Below are 20538 nucleotides of genomic sequence, written 5' to 3' on the forward strand. Positions count from 1 at the left end.
GGCAACATTTGTGAGGTGCTATGCCTTGTAAAAACTTCTCTGCAAAGAGCTGTCGGCTATAAGAGCTGTGGCTTTAAAAAGGAGGCCCCTTATCACTGAGCTTAAAACTTGAATCGGACTTCACTCATTGATAAGTGACAAGTTTGCCCCTGTTCCTTAGTAGAATGCTTATGGGAATAATTGGCTCATTGTTGCTTTACGGTCCGCCTGGTTCTTTATCCATTTTACTTGTGCTTTAGCTTCATTGATTTGTCGTTGTTCTCTGTTTTGCACAGCACTATTTTATACCCTACAATACTAAGAAAGAGATACCCCATCGATATGGAATGGCTCGGAATCACTTGCTGATTTTAATCAGCTATGTCTGTCTGTGCACAAAGTCAGATCGCAATTTTCGTCTCATCATCTTCACATTCGGCACATACATTACTTTTGGCCTAGAGATTAAGTCAATTGAAACAGAAAGCAATCAGTTCAGATTTGGATATACAATCGGCGACGTACCCAAGATTTCATTGTTTAAGGCCCTATATTAGAAGTACAAAATATTAATAAGTACGTATTCGCACTACCATTCGAAAAACAGGAGTTTGCCCGATAGCCCCCCCCCCCCCCCCCTCACACACACACACATAGTTACGTCCCTGGCTCTAATATATCGCCCGATTTTCAGTAGAGCCTTTGCAAACGCATTTATTAAAATTTTGCACAGTCTTCTTTTATAACTTCCAGAGTGTGTATAAAATTTGGGCGAAATCGGTTCAGATTAAAAAAATATAGCTCCCATATTTATTTTTAATTATGACTTTTAATCTCTTTGATTGAAGCTATATGTTCAGATTTTGGTTCAAATCTGCTAAGGTTTAGCTATAGCTCCCATACTAATGTTCGTCTGAGTAGTAATGGTATATTGGGGTAGTTTTCATACCCATCACCGGGGTATATTCATTTTGTCACTCCGTTTGCAACACGTCGAAATATCCATTTCCGACCCTATAAAGTATATATATTCTTGATCAGCGTAAAAATCTAAGACGATCATGTCCGTCCGTCTGTCTGTTGAAATCACGATACAGTCTTTATAAATAGAGATATTGAGATAAAACTTTGGACAGATTCTTTTTTTGTGCATAGGCAGTTAAGCTAAGTTTTAAGATGGGCCATATCGAACTATATCTTGATATAGCTCCCATATAGACCGATCTCTCGATTTAAGGTCTTGGGGCAATAAGATTTTGCCGATTTTTGGGACAGTGAGTTATATTAGGCCCCTTGATATCGTTCTGCAATTTGCCCCAGATCGGTCTAGATTTAGATATAGCTGCCATATAGACCGATGTCTCGATTTAAGGTTTTGGACCCATAAAAGGGGCATTTATTGTCCAATGTCGCCGAAATTTGGGACAGTGAGTTGTATAAGGCCCATCGACATATTTCAACAATTTGGATCGGTCCAGATTTGGATGTAGCTGCCATATAGACCGATCTCTCGTTTTAAAGTCTTGGATTAAGGTTTTAGACCCATAAAAGGCGCATTTATTGTCCGGTTTCGCCAAAAATTTGGGACAAGAAGTTGTGCTAAACCCTTCGAAAGGTTTCTCAAATTTGGCTCAGATCGGTTCAGATTTGGATATAGCTGCCATATAGACTGATTTCTTGATTTAAGGTTTTGGGCCCATAAATGGCGCATTTATTTTAAGATGTCGCCGAAATATGGGACAGTGAGTTGTGTTAGACCCCTCGACATATATCTGCAATTTGGCTCAGATCGATCTCTCGATTTAAGGTTTTGGACCCATAAAAGGCGCTTTTATTGTTCGATTTCGCCAAAAATTTGGGACAGGGGGTTCTGTTAGGCCCTTCGACAGCCCTCTTCAATTTAGCCCAGATCAGTTTAGATTTGGATATGGCTGCCTTATATACCTGTCTCTCGATTTAAAGTCTTGGCCCCATATAAAGTTCATTTACAATCCGATTTCGCTGAAATTTGATACAGTGACTTATATTAGGCTTTTCGACATTCATATCGTATAAGGTTCCGATCGGTCTATATTTGGATATGGCTACCAAAAAGACCAACATTTTGTTCTACAAAATTTAACAATTACTTGTACTTATTAGACCTCTCAATGTCCGTGTAGAATTTAGTCCAAATCGGACCATATTTCGATAAAGCTGCTATGGGGCGTAAATTATGCATTTTCACCGGATTACGACGAAAGAGTGTTTACAAATATACCCGATATGGTGGGTATCCAAAGTTCGGCCCGGCCAAACTTAACGCCTTTTAACTTGTTTACAATTTTGTGTGAATGGAATTTGGTCGAAATCGGTTCAGATTTAGATATAGCTCCCATATATATGTTCCTGCAATTTTGATTAATATAGCAAATATGTAGCCATTTTCACTTTTCGTATCGGTTATCTTCTCAAAATTTTGAACAATGCCGTTCTATGTCTATGATTTAACCTTTGCCTTCGGATTTTGGACGAAATCGGCTCAGATAGAGATATAGCTCCTATATTCATTTTCATCTGATTTTGAGCAGTAATGGTTCATTGGCATGATATATAGCCGGTGTTCTCGAAATTTGGCTTATATCACTATTATATGACTGTAGACATTTCTAGTAAATTTTGTCTAAATCGGTTTAGATTATGAAAGAGCTTCCACATTCATACATGCATTCCCGTTATTTTTAGTGTTTACAAATGTGCAGTGAATTTGCCCAGACCTCCCAACGGATTTTTTATTACCGATCTGTATGCCTCAACATCGGCTCAAACTTGCACTTATGTGATGGTTTAAGGTTTTACACAGTCGGTACCGCCGGATTCTTAGAATACGTCTTCTGGTGTCTGATGTAAAAAGGTTTGTCATAGATATAAGATTTTCTAACATGCGCACCAGTTTGTAGGCGATCGGGCAGTTGACCGGACTTTGTATAAAATAGAAAATTGGCATAAAAATATAAAGTATAATGGCTTTAACAAAGAGCTCCTCATTTTTCTGGTAGAAATTTAAAAACTGACTCATGTGAAAAATTTCATATAATTTTCTTTTTGTGGAAAATGCATTTAAATCTGTCATCACTAGCATTCATAGTTCTTTTACATACCATTTACATGTCCCATTTGGTTGTCTAGACATAAAGGCCAACTTTTTCACCAACAACATGCAAATTAAACCATTTTGTTTCACAAAGTTGCGATATATGCGAAAATCTTCTCCGTAAACCATTGCACAATGAGTTCCTCATCTCGTAGGAAAATGATGCATTGGAGCTCATTCGTCAAAGTCAATGTTTCATCATTTGAGCCAAAAGAAAGTATTGCCCATTACATTATGGAAAACGTAACATTGGATAATAGATGAACCTGCAAAATACTTTAACACAGCGATGCAACCAATTCATATGCATAGCCTCGCCCTCATAAAAATGTTTTGAACGAAAATACTTAACAGTCATTGCAACATTTGTTTTTTCTTTGGCATTTCCTTTTAATAACAAGTTTGTGGCTTAAGTCTTTCGTTTTTCCTTTTCTATTGCACCAGAAATCCATTACTTTTAAAACCCTGCGAGCGAAGCTATGCAATTTTTCACTTATGAAAAATGCATTGATATATAATTTGCAAAATTAAATTTCCGTCACCATAATATTAAACGGTTTCTTTTTTTGACAACATTCAAATAATTACCAGAAAAACACAGGAAAATTTAACATGAGGGACAGCTGATGTAATTGCATATGAAAGCTAGTTAACTTTTTGCTATATAAGACATGATTATTTTAGTTTCTGTTTAAATACATGTTTAAAATAAGGGCAGACAATTTTTAATGAATGCTGATACTAATAGGGAATGAGTGATTTTTTTTTAGGAATGACTATGATTATACTTTTGGTTGACAGTTTGCACTTGCACAGTAAAAAATAAAAATCGGTTTCAATCACAAAATTAATTGATCCAATTAATTTTTTAATTGAAACTGCTTCGCTTAGGAAGATGATAATAACAATCACTGTTTTGAAAAAGTTATTGAAACAATTTTCAATTAAAAAAATTGCATATTCAATTAAAAAAGTGAGGGAAAATTTTAAAATGTCCCACAAGGGTTCATTTGGTCTAAAAAACAATTAAAAAGGCGTTAAGTTCGGCCGGGCCGAACTTTGCATCGGGAATATATGTAAGCCACCGTTCATCAAAATCCGGTAAAAATTGCATACCTTATGCCCCATAGCAGTTATAACGTAATATGTTCCGATTTGGACCAAATACTAATAAGAACCAGTCTTGTTTAATTGTGTACAACAAAATGTTGATCTTTTCAGTAGCTACATCTAAAAATAAACCAATCTGAACCATATACAACATAGATGTCAAAAAGCCTAACTAATGGTGATTTCGATTGTGAAAAAAAGTGCAGCATTTTTTCGACATGTTGCACTGAGATCGAAATTTTGTGTTCGATTCTCCAAAAAAGTGTAACCCCACCACCGGGTAAATGTTCGTTTGTAATGGTGTTGCCCACTGAAAGTGAAAAAATGCTGCATTTTCTACACCGTGGCTAGGCTAGGATGGAGAATGCCGCACTTTAAATCAGCTGCTATCATCTCATGTGCATGCCACCGTTCAAGCAAATTTTGGTTGAAAAGAAGAAGAAGAAAACAATTTGTAGAATGTTTGGCAAAATATTAAAAAGAAATACATAAAAAAAGGAAAAAGTAATAGCGTTTTATTTAGCTAACGGCATATTAGAAGCATTGCTACATTTTACAGCATTATTTGGTTGAAATTATAATATACGGGCATATTAACATGTTCGATTGAAAATGTAAAAAGTGTAAAACTATGAGAGGGATAAGGCAGCATTCCCAAAATGTTGTCCCGTATAAGTGCAACATTAGTGTAACATTTTTTTTTCAGAATCGAAATCACCATAAGTCACTGTGTCAAATTTCAGTGAAATCGGATTATAAATGCGGCTTTTATGGAAGCCAAGATTTTAAATCCAGCTATCGGTCTATATGGCAGCTATATTCAAATCTGGACTGATTTGGGCCAAGTTGCAGAAAAATTTCTGAGAACCTAACACAACTCACTGTCCAAAATTTCGGCGAAATCGGACAATAAATGCGTCTTTTATGGCCCCAAAACCTTAGATCGAGAGATCGGTCTATATGGCAGCTATATGGAAATCTTGATCGATCTGAGCCAAATTGCAGAAGTATGTCGAGAGGCTTTACTAAACTCACTGTCCCAAATTTCGGCGAAATCGGACAATAAATGCGCCTTTTATGGCCCAAAACCTTAAATCGGATGATCGGTCTATATGGCAGCTATATTCAAATCCGAACCGATCTACGCCATAATTAAGAATTATTTCAAGGAGCTTAACTTAACTCACTGTCCCAAATTTCGGCGACATCAGCCAATAAATGCGCCTTTTATGGGCCTAAGACCCCACATCGGATGACCGGTCTATATGGCAGCTATATCGAAATCTGAACCGATCAGAGCCAAATTGAAGAAAGATGTCGGCGGGCCTAAGACAACTCACTGTCCCAAATTTCAGCAAAATCGAATAATAAATAAGAATTTTATGGGCCTAAGACCCCAAATCGGAGGATCGGTTGATATGGCAGCTTTATCCAAATCCGGACCGATCTGGACTAAATTGACGAAGGATGTCGAAGGGCCTAACACAACTTATTGTCACAAATTTCAGCAAAATCCGATAATAAATGTGGTTTTTATGGGCCTAAGGCCCTAAATCGGCGGATCGGTCTATATGGTTGCTATATCAAGATATAATCCGATATAGCCCATCTTCGAACTTAAACTGCTTATGGACAAAAAAAGAATCTGTGCCAAGTTGCAGCTCAATATCTCAATTTTTAAAGACTGTAGCGTGAACAGACAAACGGGCAGACGGACATGTCTAGAACGTCTTAGATTTCTACGCTGATCAAAAATATATATACTTTATAGTGTCGGAAATGGATATTTCGATGTGTTGCAAACAGAATGACAAAATGAATATACCCCCATCCTTCGGTGGTGGGTATAAAAAGACCAATCATGACATCACGACCAATCATGACGTCACTGCCATATAGACCCATCTCCCGATAAAGGGTCTAAAGGCCATAAAAGCTCTATTTATTATCCGATTTCGCTGAAATTTGCAACAGTGAGTTATTTCAAGCCTCCCGACATCTCACATAAATATGGATTAGATCGGTCCATATTTAGATATAGCTGCCATATAGACCGATCTCCCGATAAAGGGTCTGAAGCCCGTAAAATCTTTATTTATTACCCGATTTTGTTGAAATTTGCAACAGCGGATTATTTTAAGCCTCCCGACATCTGACGTAAATATGGTTCAGATCGGACTATATTTAGATATAGCTGGCATATAGACGGATCTCCCGATAAAGGGTCTGAAGGCCATAAAAGCTTTATTTTTTAACCGATTTCGTTAAAATTTGAATTAGTGGGTAGGTTAAGACCTCCCAACATCCGCCCTTAATATGGTTCTGTTCGACTATATTTAGATATAACTGCCATATAGACCGATCTGCCGATAAGGGGTCTGAAACCCATACAAGCTTTATTTTTTATCCGATTTGGCTGAAATTTGAAACAGTGAGTAGGTTAAGACCTCGCGATATCCGACATGGTTCTGATCGGACTATATTTAGATATAATTGCCATATAGACCGATCCGCCGATGAGGGGACTGAAGCCCATAAAAGCTTTAGTTATTACCCGATTTCGCTAAAATTTGAAACAGTGAGTAGATTAAGACCTCCCAACATCCGACCTTAATATGGTTCAGATCGGTTTTTAATCGGATATATCTGCCAAAAAGACCAATATTTTGTTGTACAAGATTGAATAGTGACATATATATTAGACCATTCAATGTCGGTGCCAAATTTGGGTGCTAAAGTTATCCAATTTGCGTGGGATTGTGACTAAATGGGGTTATATATATACCCGAGGTGGTGGGTATCCGGCTCGGCCAAACCTAATCCCTTTATATATATCCCTATTATATATCCCTTTCGCGGCTTTTGGGATGGGTCATTCCTTCCGGGTATCTCAACCCCATATTTAGACACCAAATTGGTTAACATAAGTGTGTGAACGAATTTTCGCTTAAATCGCACTACCCGTCTTCGAAATTTTAGCTTTTTTGAAGATGATGGTAAGGAGAAGAGTCCCCCTTGTCTATATGGAATAAAGAAACAAACACAAATTGGTTTTCATATATGTACTCGTGAGATATGTATTCTTGATCCTGGCATAATGAGCCGATTTAGTTTATGTTTGAATCAGTCCAGTACTTTAAAAACCTTAAAGCATCGATTGAAGATTAGGGAAAAATTTTATATATTTTCCTTAATATGTGAAATTTATCTCTCGTCCATTCGGCTACGACCACAAAAGGAATCTTTTTGCAGAACCTAAAAAGACGTCAACCAAGACAAGCCAAACGAGGAGCCGTTTAAAATGACACCTACAATACAAATCTTCAACAAATTTAAGATACTTAACAATAGAAAGGGCTATGCTACATTCCTAGTGAAATACGACAACAGGTTTACCTGCACAAGACATTGACCTATTTCAACACGATGGTATTTATTTAAAATTAGTTTTCTGTTAGCTTAAATCTCTCTACATTTACATTAGCCACTTTTAAAATTACTGTCACAAAATATGCAAAAATTAATCACAATTTTCTGCCAACAATGATGATTGATGCCATGGCTTAACCACTTGTGATGTGCGACTGTCAGCAATGAAGTGCTCATAGTCGTGGCTGTCATATCCCCGGCATTATCATTGTTAAATGTGTTAGCGGACATTGACTCCTTGCTGCGTGCTCTCTCTTTCAGGCACTGTGGACATGTCTACATTGTATGCAGACATTGGTTGCATGTCTCCTTTCGTTTATTTTTATTTTTTTAATTATATTAAGCCGACAACAATAGGCACAAGCAATAACAGCACATCATTCGTTGTGATATGGTAATTTTTTGTCTGCAAGTAAATTATTAATTAATTCCATGTCAATGGACAAGCATAAAACATTTGTTGGAGTTATCTACAAAGGTGGCCTAAGTCATTAAAATTTTAATTAGCTAAATCTTGAATGACATTGGTGCTACAAAAGGCCTAAGCAACAAACATTTTGCAATATAACCTGAGTTCAACGGCAGATTGGAGAGAAAGTAAATAAGGTGTAACATCTAGTTGGGTATTTTTGAAATATTGATGCAAAGTTGCAAATGGGTTGCAGCAAATCAATCAATTCCAAATAGATTTATTTTGGATGGCGGGTTGGACATCTATTCATATTTTATAGAGCAGACGAAGACTAAGTTATGCAAAGCTCTCCAAGGGGCCAAAATAAGGTACAAACAAACTAAAATTAGCGCAATCCGCTATTACTTTTTGGGCAACCCAATAGTTCCCATCTGACCAATCTCCCCATTTGATATCTTACGCACTTGGAAGCCGAAATTATTGACTGACGTGCCAAAAATTTTACACGTAGTGTTCTGCTACGACTTTCAACAATCGTACTTAGTACGATCCATATCGGTCTATTATCTGATATAGTGCACATGTAAACCGATCTCACGATTTAACTACTTGAGCCCCTGGAGGCCGCAATGGTTATCCAATTTGGCTAAAATTTTGCATGTAATGTTCTTTTACAACTTTCAACAACCGTGCAAAGTATTTTTCAAATCCAGTCTATAACCTCACATATAAATGTAGGCAGGAAGTAGATCGATTTGACTTCTTTGGCCCTTATAACCCCCAATTAGTGTGCTATTACGACTTCCTACAACTGTGTCAAGTATGGTCCAAATCGGTCTATAACCTGATATAGCTCCCATATAAAACGATTTCGCGATTTGACATCTTGAGCCCCTGGATGCTGCAGTTTTTGTCCTATTTGGCTAAAATTTTGAAAGAAGTGTTCTGTAATGACTACCAACACCTGTGTCAAGTACGGTTCAGATCGGAATATAAGCTGATATTGCTTCCATATAAACCAATATCTCGATTTCACGTCTAGAGTCTCTGAAAGCCGCAATTTTTTTCCGTTTTTGGCTGGAACTTTGCACTCTCCAAATCCATTTTAAACCTGAAATAGCCTCAATATGAAGCGATCTCACGAATAAATTTGTTCGGTTCCTAGAATCTTAAATTTTTGCATGGTTTGACAAAAATTTGGTATTTAGAGTAAAATAATGCCCTTCAACTAAATTTATTTTCTGAACATTTTTAGCAGAATTCATTGACGTATGTTCTCAAGATTCGGTCCGGTCAAACTTAGCTCATGCCCACCACCATAGGATGGGGGTATGTTCTGAGACCCTATAACGTATATATATTTTTGATCGTCTTGGCATTCTGAGTCGATCTAGTCCGTCCGTGGAACGAATGAAGATATTAGCTTGAAATTTTGCACAGATACTTCTAATCGATGTAGGTCATTGGGGATTGCAAATGAGCCATATCGGTTCAGATTTCGATGTAGCCCCCATATAAACCGATCACCAGTTTTGTCTTCTTGAACCCCTAGAGACCACAATTTGTATCCGATTTGGCTGAAATATGGCACAAAGACTTGGGTTCTGACTTGCAACATCATTGCCGTGTATGATCTGAATCGGTCAATAAAGGCAAATTTTTAATGGAATCCATGGTAGTGGGTAGCCAAGACTCCGCTCAACCCAGGGCATACTAATTTCGTCATTCCGTTTGTAACAACCATAAAGTATATACATTCTTGATCGTCATGACATTTTAAGTCGAGTATAATTAGGCCCTGTAATTTGCACAAATACTTCCTATTAATGTAAGTGTGTTGGTTTAATAAATAGGCCCCATCGCTCCATGTTTTGATATAGCTCCCGTAAAAAACCGACCTCCCGATTATACTTCGTGAGGGTCTAAAGCCGCAACTCCAATTTTGCACTAGTATTATTCCTATGACCTACAATAGATGCAGCAAGCATGTTTTAATCGGTTCAAAATCTGATATAAATAACTTATACATAAACTGATTTCCCCAAAATACTTCTACAGCCTCTAGAGGGCACAATTCTCATCAGATTTTGTTGAAATTTCGCTCTATGACTTCCAACACATGTACTAAATATGGTTTAAATCGGTTCAAAACCAGATATACTTACTTACTTCAATTGGGCTATGATAGAACATTTGTTCCACTACCCGAACATGGAATAGCGTTCCAAACGCCTCCATCCTCTGACACCAAGTTTCGAGGGGTCTCCCATCACCTGATCTATCCATCGGACTTTTGATCGTCCCCGTCCCGGTCATACTACGCCTATATTCTCCGTTTACACAAACTGGTCCATATATTTTACGAAGAATCGTTCTCTCAAACACTTCAAGTACTGCCTCGTCTACCTTCACATGTATCCATGCCTCAGAATCATATAACAACGCGGGTAGTATCGATGTCTTGTACAGAGCGATCTTCGTTTGTCGGGAGGTGGCCTTGTTTCTTAACTGCCTACTTAATCAAATGTAGTATCTGTTTGCCAGTATTATTCTTTGCCTCACTTCAAAACTGGTATCATTTGTTTCGGTCACGGCGGAGCCGAGGTACATAAAGTTGCTGACTATCTCAAAGTTCCAAACTTTCTCCATTTTTTTATCTGATTTTATCAACTCCCAAAACGCAGGGCGTTTTCCATCCACCTCACAGATTTCGTTTCGATTCTTCCAAAGGCTCAACGCGTATCAGCAAATGTCATCCTGCAGTCTTATTAATTTTGGAGGAATACCAAAATCAGACATGACTTGAAACATCTTTGAACGTATAGGGTTATCGAAAGTGGCCTTTTAGTCAACAAAGAGATGGTACGAGTTGATTTGTCCTTCTCAGGTCTTTTCCAGGATTATAGGGTAAAGGATGGATTTACCAGGTCTAAAGCCGCATTGATAGGGCCCAATTATATCATTGAAATAAGGTTTTAATCTTTCACACAGTACGCTCGAGAGTATCTTGTATGCGATGGAGTGGAGACTTATTCCTCTGTAGTTGACAAATGCCGTCTTGTCTCCTTTCTTGTGTACGGAACATAGTACGCTGAGGTTCCAATCATCGGGTATACGTTTTTCTAGCCAGATTGCTCAGACAAGCTGATGCATACGCCTTATCAGCGTGTCGCCTCTGGTCTTAAATAGTTCAGCGGGTAACCCGTCGGCTCCTGCTGCTTTGTTGTTCTTCAGTCGGGTGCCTGCTACTTGCACCTCATTCTGATCTGCACGTAAACATTCTATACCATCATCAAGAATTGGTTCAGCGGTATCCTCCTCGCGGTATCCTCCTCGCCACCACCGTCGGACACTAGCAGTTGGGTAAAATGTTATTTCCATATCCTCCGCACGATATATGTGTCAGTTACCAAATTTCCTTCTTTGTCTCTGCAGGGGGATGTGCCTGCACCAAAGCTATCGGTTTGATGTTTAATTCTTTAGTAAAATTTCCGGACTTCATTCTGACTCCTGTACATATCAATTCGCTCATACTCACATCTTTCCATTTCCTTTTTCTTTCTTCGGAATAGACCTTTCTCTTCTCTCCTTTTCTCCCGATATCTCTCCTTTATCCGGCACGTTGCTTCTGTTTGCAGGGTTGCTCTGTATTCCGCTTTCTTGGCTTCAGTAGGATCTCGTCACTCTTGGTCGTACCATGGGCATTTTCCATAACGTGGGCAATGTGGAGTATGCCGCTGCCATCTGTTGAGTTTACAGCTTTTCAATGTCCAGCTTCCGTGCAGTGTCAGATCATACTTTCCTCGCCATGTTCAAATGGATGCGAATCTTTACTGCAACAGGGTAATGATCCGAATCTATATTCGCTTCACAGATCGATCGTACATCTAACACGCTGGATGAATGGTTTCGATCTATCCCAATGTGATCAATTTGGTTCCTCGTATTATGATCGGGTGACAGCCATGTGGCTTTGTGAATATTTTTATGTTGAAATCTGGTGTTACTCACTACCATGTTTTTTTGCCGCAGCGAAATATATCAGCCTCAACCCATTACTGGACGTTATCTCGTGGAGGCTAAACTTTCCGACTGTTGGACCAAAGATGTCCTCCTTCCCTATATTCGCATTAAAATCTCCCAGAACGATTCCAATACCATGGGTGGGGCAGCGATCATATTCTCTCTATAGGCGCTCGTAGCAAATATCCTTGGTCTGCTCGTTCTTGTCTTCCGTCGAGGCATGGGCACAAATAAAGCTGATGTTGAAAAATTGGGCCTTAACGCGGATTATGGCTAGCCTCTCATCCACCGGAGTACAGCTTGAGACAAGGTGTTTCAGTTTCCGACTAACCACAAATCCACAGCCAAATTCATACCTCGTGTTATGGCAGCTATAGTATAGTTCGTCACCGTTTGGTGTTGTAGTGACGCCATTCCCAGTCCATCGCACTTCCTGTAAGGCGGTAAAATGTGTCTTGTACTTCTCCAATACATCCAGCAGCGCGTATACCACACCTTCTCTAAAGAGAGCGCGAACATTTCAGGTGCAGATCCGCAAATCATGATCCATTTTATACCCTCCACCATAGGATGGGGGGTAATATTCGACTAAGACCCCATAAAGTATATATATATTCTTCTTCGTCATGACATTTTAAATCGATTTAGCCATGTCTGTCCGCCTGTCCGTCTGTCTGTTGAAAGCACGCTAACTTTCGAAGGAGTAAAGCTAGCCGCTTGAAATTTTGCACAAATACTTCTTATTTGTGTAGGTCGGTTGGGATTGTAAATGGGCTATATCGGTCCCTGTTTTGGTATAGCTGCCATATAAACCTACCTTGGGTCTTGACTTCTTGATCCACTAGAGGACGCAATTCTTATCCGATTCTGCTTAAATTTTGCACGAGGTGTTTTATTATGACTTCCAACAACTGTGCTGAGTATGGTTGAAATCGGTCCATAACCTGATATGGCTGGCATATAAACCCATCTCGGGTCTTGACTTCTTGAGCCCCTACAAGCCGCAATTCTTATCCGAAAGAACTGAAATATTAGCATATTCTTATTTAATATTCTTTGTTTGCATAAAAAGAGATACTACGCATAGAACTCCACAAGTGCGATCCATGGTGGAGGGTATATAAGATTCGGCCCGGCCGAACTTAGCACGCTCTTACTGGTTTTGTATGCTTTGGGTGTCAACGTTGGGGGAGTCCGTTTTTACTATTCCTTTGTTTCTCATAGTGATTCTCAAAGTTTTCCGAGGGCGGGTTACTCGCTCACCGCCCCAACCGCACGGGTTTTGTGGGATCGCACAAGTATCCTCGCTGACGCGAGCCTATTGCTCCAAGATCTGACGCTCGCCTCCTGTCGCGCCCAACCTGGGAACAGACACTGATTTTGGCCATTGGTTATTTGAAGGCACCTATAACTTGCCTTATCATTTTGAGTATCATTGGCATTGAGTATTTAAATAAGAGGCAGTGCCACCTGACTCCTTACTGAGACTCTCCTCTCAAAATTGCTGACTTCCCGCAGCCGCATTTGAAGCTACTCCACATATAAACGAAGCTTTCCACTATCCGCAACCTGTGGACGTGCCCGGTAGCCTTCAGCTAAGCTTTCCGTGATAGCGATGGACACCACACAAATCGGAGCTCAAAGTTCCAGCCTGTGTGGTGCTCATAATTATGCCGTGTCGGCCGGGCAAAACCTGATATAGCTCCCTCTATATAACGATCTTCCCAATATACTTCTTCAGCCTCTAGAAGGCGCAATTCATATCCGATATGCAGTACGAGTACGTTTCCTATAGATGTATCAAGTATCGCTCCCATCATTTTAAAACCTGACATAGCTTCCATATAAACCGATCTCCCGAATATACTTCTTGAGCCTATAGAGGGCGTCAGCACTATCCAAGCATATACAAAAACCATGTGGATTTCTTGTTATGACCACCCATAATAGTTTTTTAGTTTCTGCGTATAAAGAGAAACCGCCCAAAGCACTCAACAAATGCTATCCATGGTGGAGGGTATAAGAGCTCAAGATGTCAAATCGGGAGATCGGTTTATATGGGAGCTATTTCAATTTTTAGACCGATTTGGACCGTACTAAGCACAGTTGTTGGAAATCATTATATTTAGAACGCTACATGCAAAATTTCAGCCAAATCGGACAATTGCGGCTTGTAAGGGATCAAAAAGCCAAATCAGGAGATCGGTTAACATAAGAGCTATATCAGGTTATAGATAGTTTCGGACCGTACTTGTCACAGTTGTTGGAAGCAATGACAGAATACTACTTGCAAAATTTCAACCAAATCGGACCAAAATTGCGGCTTCCAGCGGCTCAAGAAGTCAAATCGGAAAATTGGTTTATGTGAGAGCTATATCTAAATCTGAACCGATGTAGCCCATTTGCAATATCCAACATTCTACGTCAATATTAGGTATCTGTGCAAAATTTCAAGTAGATAGCTTTACGCGTTCGACAGCTTTAATCGACCGACGGACGGACCTTGCAAGATCGACTCAGAACGTCGAAACGATCAAGAATAAATACTTTATGGGGTCTTGGACGAATGTTTCGAAGTTTTACAAACGGAATGATTAGATAAGTATACCTAGTCCTATAGTGGTGGGTATAAAAAGTTTGCCAAAAATTCACTACAGAGAGATTAATTGAGTGAGAATTTCCACTTCCACTTTAAAAGGATATTTGTAGCAGAGAAGTATTCGTTATAGGGAGGTGGTTGAAGTAGATGAAAATGACTGAAAAAGTTGTGTTTTCAATTTTTATTCTTTATACGAAACAATTCGTTATAGGGAAGTTCGTTTTAGAAAATTTCGACTGTAGTTGCCACAAATTTGCTACGATTTTAACAAAATTTGGCATAATATTCGATGACCCATCATGTGTGCAAAATTTTATCAAAATCGTTATAGCTTTAGATATATAGATATCCCAAATATATATTTGAATTTATATACGGTTACTACTATAGTAAAATGTTTTATACCGATCAGTTAATTTGGGAAATCAAAACTTCTTTGAAACATCATCCATGTGGTGTGTTCACGAATTTGCATAAAATAAGATAGTATGCTCGGAATTGTAGGGTACTTTACAGTCGGCTGTGCCCTACTTCTTTATTACTCGTTTATGAATTGTTTTGCATCAGTCTGTCGCATGCTTAACCATTTGGGATATTAAGACTCGATACTGTAGAACTTAACACCTATTGACTTGTTCAAGTAATCATGGGCAAAGTAAATCTAATTAAAGCTATGTTTAACTCAACTCATAGGCATCTTATAAAATTCTATGCCAGTTTAAATATAGTAATGAAACCTTTCGCAAAACAATCTGACAGCAATCTAGTGAAACGATTCCGCGATTCCATTTCAAACAGCAATGCTAAATAAAACCCAACCCATGGTTATTGAATGTTTGAAATGATTTTCATTTGTAATTAACTGTTAATTTAATAATAAAGAAAACTCCTAACTTGATGTTGCTATTTTTTACCCATAAACCATCGACATGAATCGATAGACAACCGTTGAGTCAAGGTAATAAATGTTGATTTTCGACATTTAATTTTCTGCTCTAAATCAGAAACTTTGCGCAATACCCTCAAATGGTGGGCTTTTCGAAAAGCAATCGCATAAAATATAAAAAAAAAAACAACACAGCAAAAAACCAAAAATAAAATCTAAATCATAAAAACTGATAGCAATAACAAAATACATTTAACACCTTTTGCTGCAATTAGATTCGTATAGTTTGGCCAACAAAAAACTATCAGAAACAGCATATCAAACAACAGAAAAAAATGTTTTAAACAGAGTTTCATTTAATCTAACCTTCTTTTGTTCTTTCTATCCCTTTTGCAGATAAACAAACCGATCAAACACCAGCCGGATCATTTTGGCAATCTCATGTAGCCACACCCTCCTCATCCACACCCTTCGATTCGCCATTCTTTTCAGCCACTCATGGCATTGTCCAAACACATCCCGCACTGAGCAACAAACAATCACGCCCAGTTCCCCTGACAGGCAATAGCTTGGGCAGCGGAAGTGGCCGGCCACCAGCCATAGTCAGCGGCAGTGGTTTCCTCAATTCGCGGGGCAATTTCCCCTCAGGTGCCCATTATCCCACCGATACGGGGCGCACAGTGGTCAATCCCAATCCCAAGTCACCCTTTAGACATTTGGACTTTTCCACCAGTGCCACAGCGGAGTTAAGACGCAATCCTGCACTCTCGGCTCCAGATGAGTGTGCTCGCGCTTGTCGTGAAGGTGAACCACCAAGAATTTGCTATTATCACTTCACACTGGAATACTACACAGTTTTGGGAGCGTAAGTACTGCGACAACTTTTAACTTATATTTTATTATTAACACCACCAATAAGAATTAAGTTGGAACACAATTAAAGTGAATGGCATAATTCAAACTTAAGACTCGGGCTTAACTCAAACAGAATTTGAGAAACACTTGCAATGCAATTCAATTCCTAAGGTATAAAGCTAACCACTTAAAATTTTCCACAAATCTAAGCTTATAGGCTGATTGAAACCATACTTAGCTCAATTGTGGACGCCCGGGCCCACTCTGCCCTCTAGCTTTGATCCAATCGTGTAACATGATCTTCCAGATGGCAATACTAGAGTTCCGCCAATCCAAGACAGTGCCGTTGGCAGCATTGCCTCGCACTCGACCTCAAGTGTCGTCTCAGGTATCTGATCAGTAACCTCGTCCCACTAAGAAGTTGGGGCAAACTTCTCACATATCACTGAGTGCAGTCCGATTCAATTTTTTAAGCTCAGTGATAAGGGGTCTCATTTTTATAGCCAAGTCCGAACGACGTGCCGCAATGCGACACCTCTTTGGGGAGAAGTTTTAACATGGCATAATACCTCACAAATGTCGCCAGCATGAGAAGAGGATAACCACCGCCACCGGACATGATAACCTCTGCGCTACGGTGACCTCTTCGTCCATTTCTTTCAGATTATATTAAGTCGGTTGCTTTCTGCTGACAATTGTAGCAGTTTTCCGATGCTTTCTAGCTCCTACCGTTGAACCATCCAGATTGCTTTAAAAGCCCAATAACTGGCGAATGTTCACATCCGCCAAATCAGACAGGTTCTCAAAGAAATGAGAACCTAAAGTGGAACTCCTTCTAACTGCTAGTGCGGGACACACACACAGAAGGTGTTCTATAGTCTATTCTTCTTTGATGTCCCTACAGCTTCTGCAAAAGCCGTTACTGGTAACCTTCTGTCTGTCAGTATGTTTTCCGATTAGACAGTGACCTGTCATGACGGACACAATGACTGAGACGACTGTTCTAGCCAATGACAGCAAAAGAGTAGACCTCTTCAAGTCTAGATTAGGCCACATAGTTTTGGAATGCTCACAGCCCCCTCTTTGTGACCATCCATCATTCGTTGTCCTTCGGGCCTGGTCCTGAAAACTTAGCTTACATGTCGCTAGGAGCATAACCACAGATTCCAGTATCCCTGGAATGTGTAGGGTAGTTTCCTAGTCTCGCAAGCTCATCCGCTTTACAATTCCCTGGAATATCTCTGTGGCCCGTCACCCAGAGAAAGGTGAATTTTGAACTGTTCACCCCTCTCCTTGAGAGATCTGCGACCTGTCGAGGGTGTTCAGAAATACATTCTCCAGGGATTTAATGGCTGCCTGGTTGTCTGAGAAGATATTTATGCCAATAGTCTTAATGGCATTATATCTTAGCCATTCCACCACTTCCTTAATTGCAAGGATCTCCGCTTGATACACACTGCAGTGGCCGGGTAACCTTTTCGATTTCACCAGTTCTAAATCACTAGAGTACACCCCAAAGCCCACCTGGTCGTTTAATTTGGAACCATCCGAATACAATTCTATGTAACTTCTGTTACCAGGGATATTGTAGTTCCAATCGCTCCTTTCAGGAATAGTGATACAGTATTTTTAAACAAAAAGCTGCTCAGGTAGGGTGTAATCCACACTGCTTGGAACATCGGCTATTGTACACAGTTTCCGTAGCTGCCACAATTTGGGTAGCTACAATGTCCAGAGGCATAAGATGAAGCAGATCATCAGATGGTGTCGTCCTCAGTGTGGCTGTAATGCACAAACAAGCCATCCTTTGGATCCGGTTAAGTATTGAGCAGTAGGTGGATTTTTGAAGCGCCGTCCACCAGACCACAACACCATATAGCATTATAGATCTTACAACTGCAGTATATACCCAATGCATGATACGGTGTCTAAACCCCCACGTTTGCCAATGGCTCTCTTGCAGGTGTATAGGGCAAGAGTGACCTTTCTTGACCTTTCCAAAATGTTGGATTTAAAGTTCAATTTCCTGTCCAGCTAAACATCATGTATTTTGCGCTTTCTGTAAATGAAATATTCTCTCCACTAAAAGAGACAGGTTCCACTGTAGACATATTGTATCTCCTGCTGAAAAGAACTACTTCTGTCTTGCACGGATTTATACCCAGACCACTTTCGGTAGCCCACTTTGCTGTTGCACATAGAACTTCCTGAAGTATATCTCCTAGAGTGCTGGGAAACTTTTGCCTAACCGCAATTGCCATGTCCACTTTTACACCATTTTCTTCCAGAGACAATAGTATAATGTTAATGGCTATATTCCAATGTAGAGGAGCCAGTATACCTAATTGAGTTGTTCCTCTACTGACCCATCTGTTTAGATCCAGAGATCCCAAGCCTGCCGTAATGCATCTTTTAGTATGTAAGTTATTAATAAACTTTCTTACGGTAGAGTTGATGCCTACAAACTCCAACTTACTTAGAATGTCAAGACGATCAAAAATTAATGCACTTTATGTGGTCGAAGATCAATATTTCGAGGTGCTACAAACGGAATGACTAGATTAGCATAACCCTCATCCAATGGTGGCGAGTATGAAGACATATTCCTATTTTTATACCCTCCACCATTAGACGGGGGTATACTAATTTCGTCATTCTGTTTGTAACTCCTCGAAATATTCGTCTCTGACCCCACAAAGTATATAAACTCTTGATTGTCATGACATTTTATGTCGATTAACCAAGTCTGTCCGTCTGTCCGCCCGTCTGTCTGCCAAAAGCACGCTAACTTTCGAAGGAGTAAAGCTAGCCGCTTAAAATTTTGCACAAATACTTCTTATGTAGGTCGGTTGGGATTGTAAATGGTCCATATCGGTCCATGTTTTGATATAGCTGCCATATAAACCGATCTTGGACTATATCTTGATATATTTCGGACTATATCTTGATATAGCCCCCATATAGACCGATCGGCCGATTTAGGGTCTTAGGCCCATAAAAGCTACATTTATTATCCGATTTTGCTGAAATTTGGGACAATAAGTTGTGTTAGGCCCTTCGACACCCTTCGCCAATTTGGCTCAGATCGGTTCAGATTTGGATATAGCTGCCATATTGACCGATCTCTCGATTGAAGGTTTTGACCAATAAAAGGAGCATTTATTGTCCGATTTTGCCAAAAAAGTTAAGCCCCTTGACATACTTCTGCAATATGGCACAGATCGGTCTAGATTTGGATATAGCTGCCATATAGACCGATCTCTCGGTTTTAGGTTTTGGGGCCATAAAAGGCGCATTGATTGTCCGATTTGGTTGAAATTTGGGACAGTGCGTTTTGTTTGGCTCTTCGACATATTTCTGCAACTTGGCTCAAATCTGTCTACATTTGGATATAGCTGCCATGTAGACCGATATCTCGATTTAAAGTCTTGGCCCCCTAGAAAGGCGCATTTATAATCCGATTTCACTGAAATTTGACACAGTGACTTATGTTAGGCTTTTCGACGTCCGTTTCGTATATGGTTATATGGTATATGATCGGTTTATTTTTAGACGTAGCTACTAAAAAAGACCAATATATTGTTATACACAATTGAACAATGACTTGTACTTATTAGTATTTGGTCCAAATCGGAACATATTTCGATATAACTGCTATGGGCCATAAAGTATGCAATTTTCACCGGATTTTGAAGAAAGGTGGTTTACATATATACACGAGGTGGTGGGTATCCAAAGTTCGGCCCGGCCGAACTTAACGCTTTTTATTTGTTTATGATTTTCAACAACTGTGCTGAGTATGGTTGAAATCGGAACATAACCTGATATAGCTGCCATATAAACCGATCCGAGGTCTTGACTTCTTGAGCCTTTAGAGAACGCAATTCCTATCCGATTTCGCTAAAATTTTGCACGACATGTTTCGTTATGACTTTCAACAACTATGCCAAATATGGTTCACATGGGTCCATAACCTGATATAGCTGCCATATAAACCGATCTGGGATCTTGACTTCTTAAGACTCTATAGGGCGCAATTATTATCTGATTTGCGTGAAATTTTGTACAACGGCTTCTCCCATGACCTTCAACATACGTGTCAAATACGGTCT

The 20538-nt window shown here is 39.5% G+C and overlaps 1 protein-coding gene across 1 annotated transcript in view; it reads left to right on the forward strand.

The window, feature by feature from the left end:
* LOC106086636 (uncharacterized) overlaps window positions 1-20538 on the forward strand; it is a 308384-nt gene that overhangs the window by 214447 nt on the left and 73399 nt on the right. The window contains exon 2 of the mRNA XM_013251381.2: window positions 15968-16436. Coding sequence (XP_013106835.1) covers window positions 15968-16436 — 469 coding nt within the window. The remainder of the gene's footprint in view (window positions 1-15967; window positions 16437-20538) is intronic.

The sequence above is a fragment of the Stomoxys calcitrans genome, chromosome 5 (genome assembly GCF_963082655.1).
Source record: "Stomoxys calcitrans chromosome 5, idStoCalc2.1, whole genome shotgun sequence".
In the NCBI taxonomy this organism is placed as follows: domain Eukaryota; kingdom Metazoa; phylum Arthropoda; class Insecta; order Diptera; family Muscidae; genus Stomoxys; species Stomoxys calcitrans.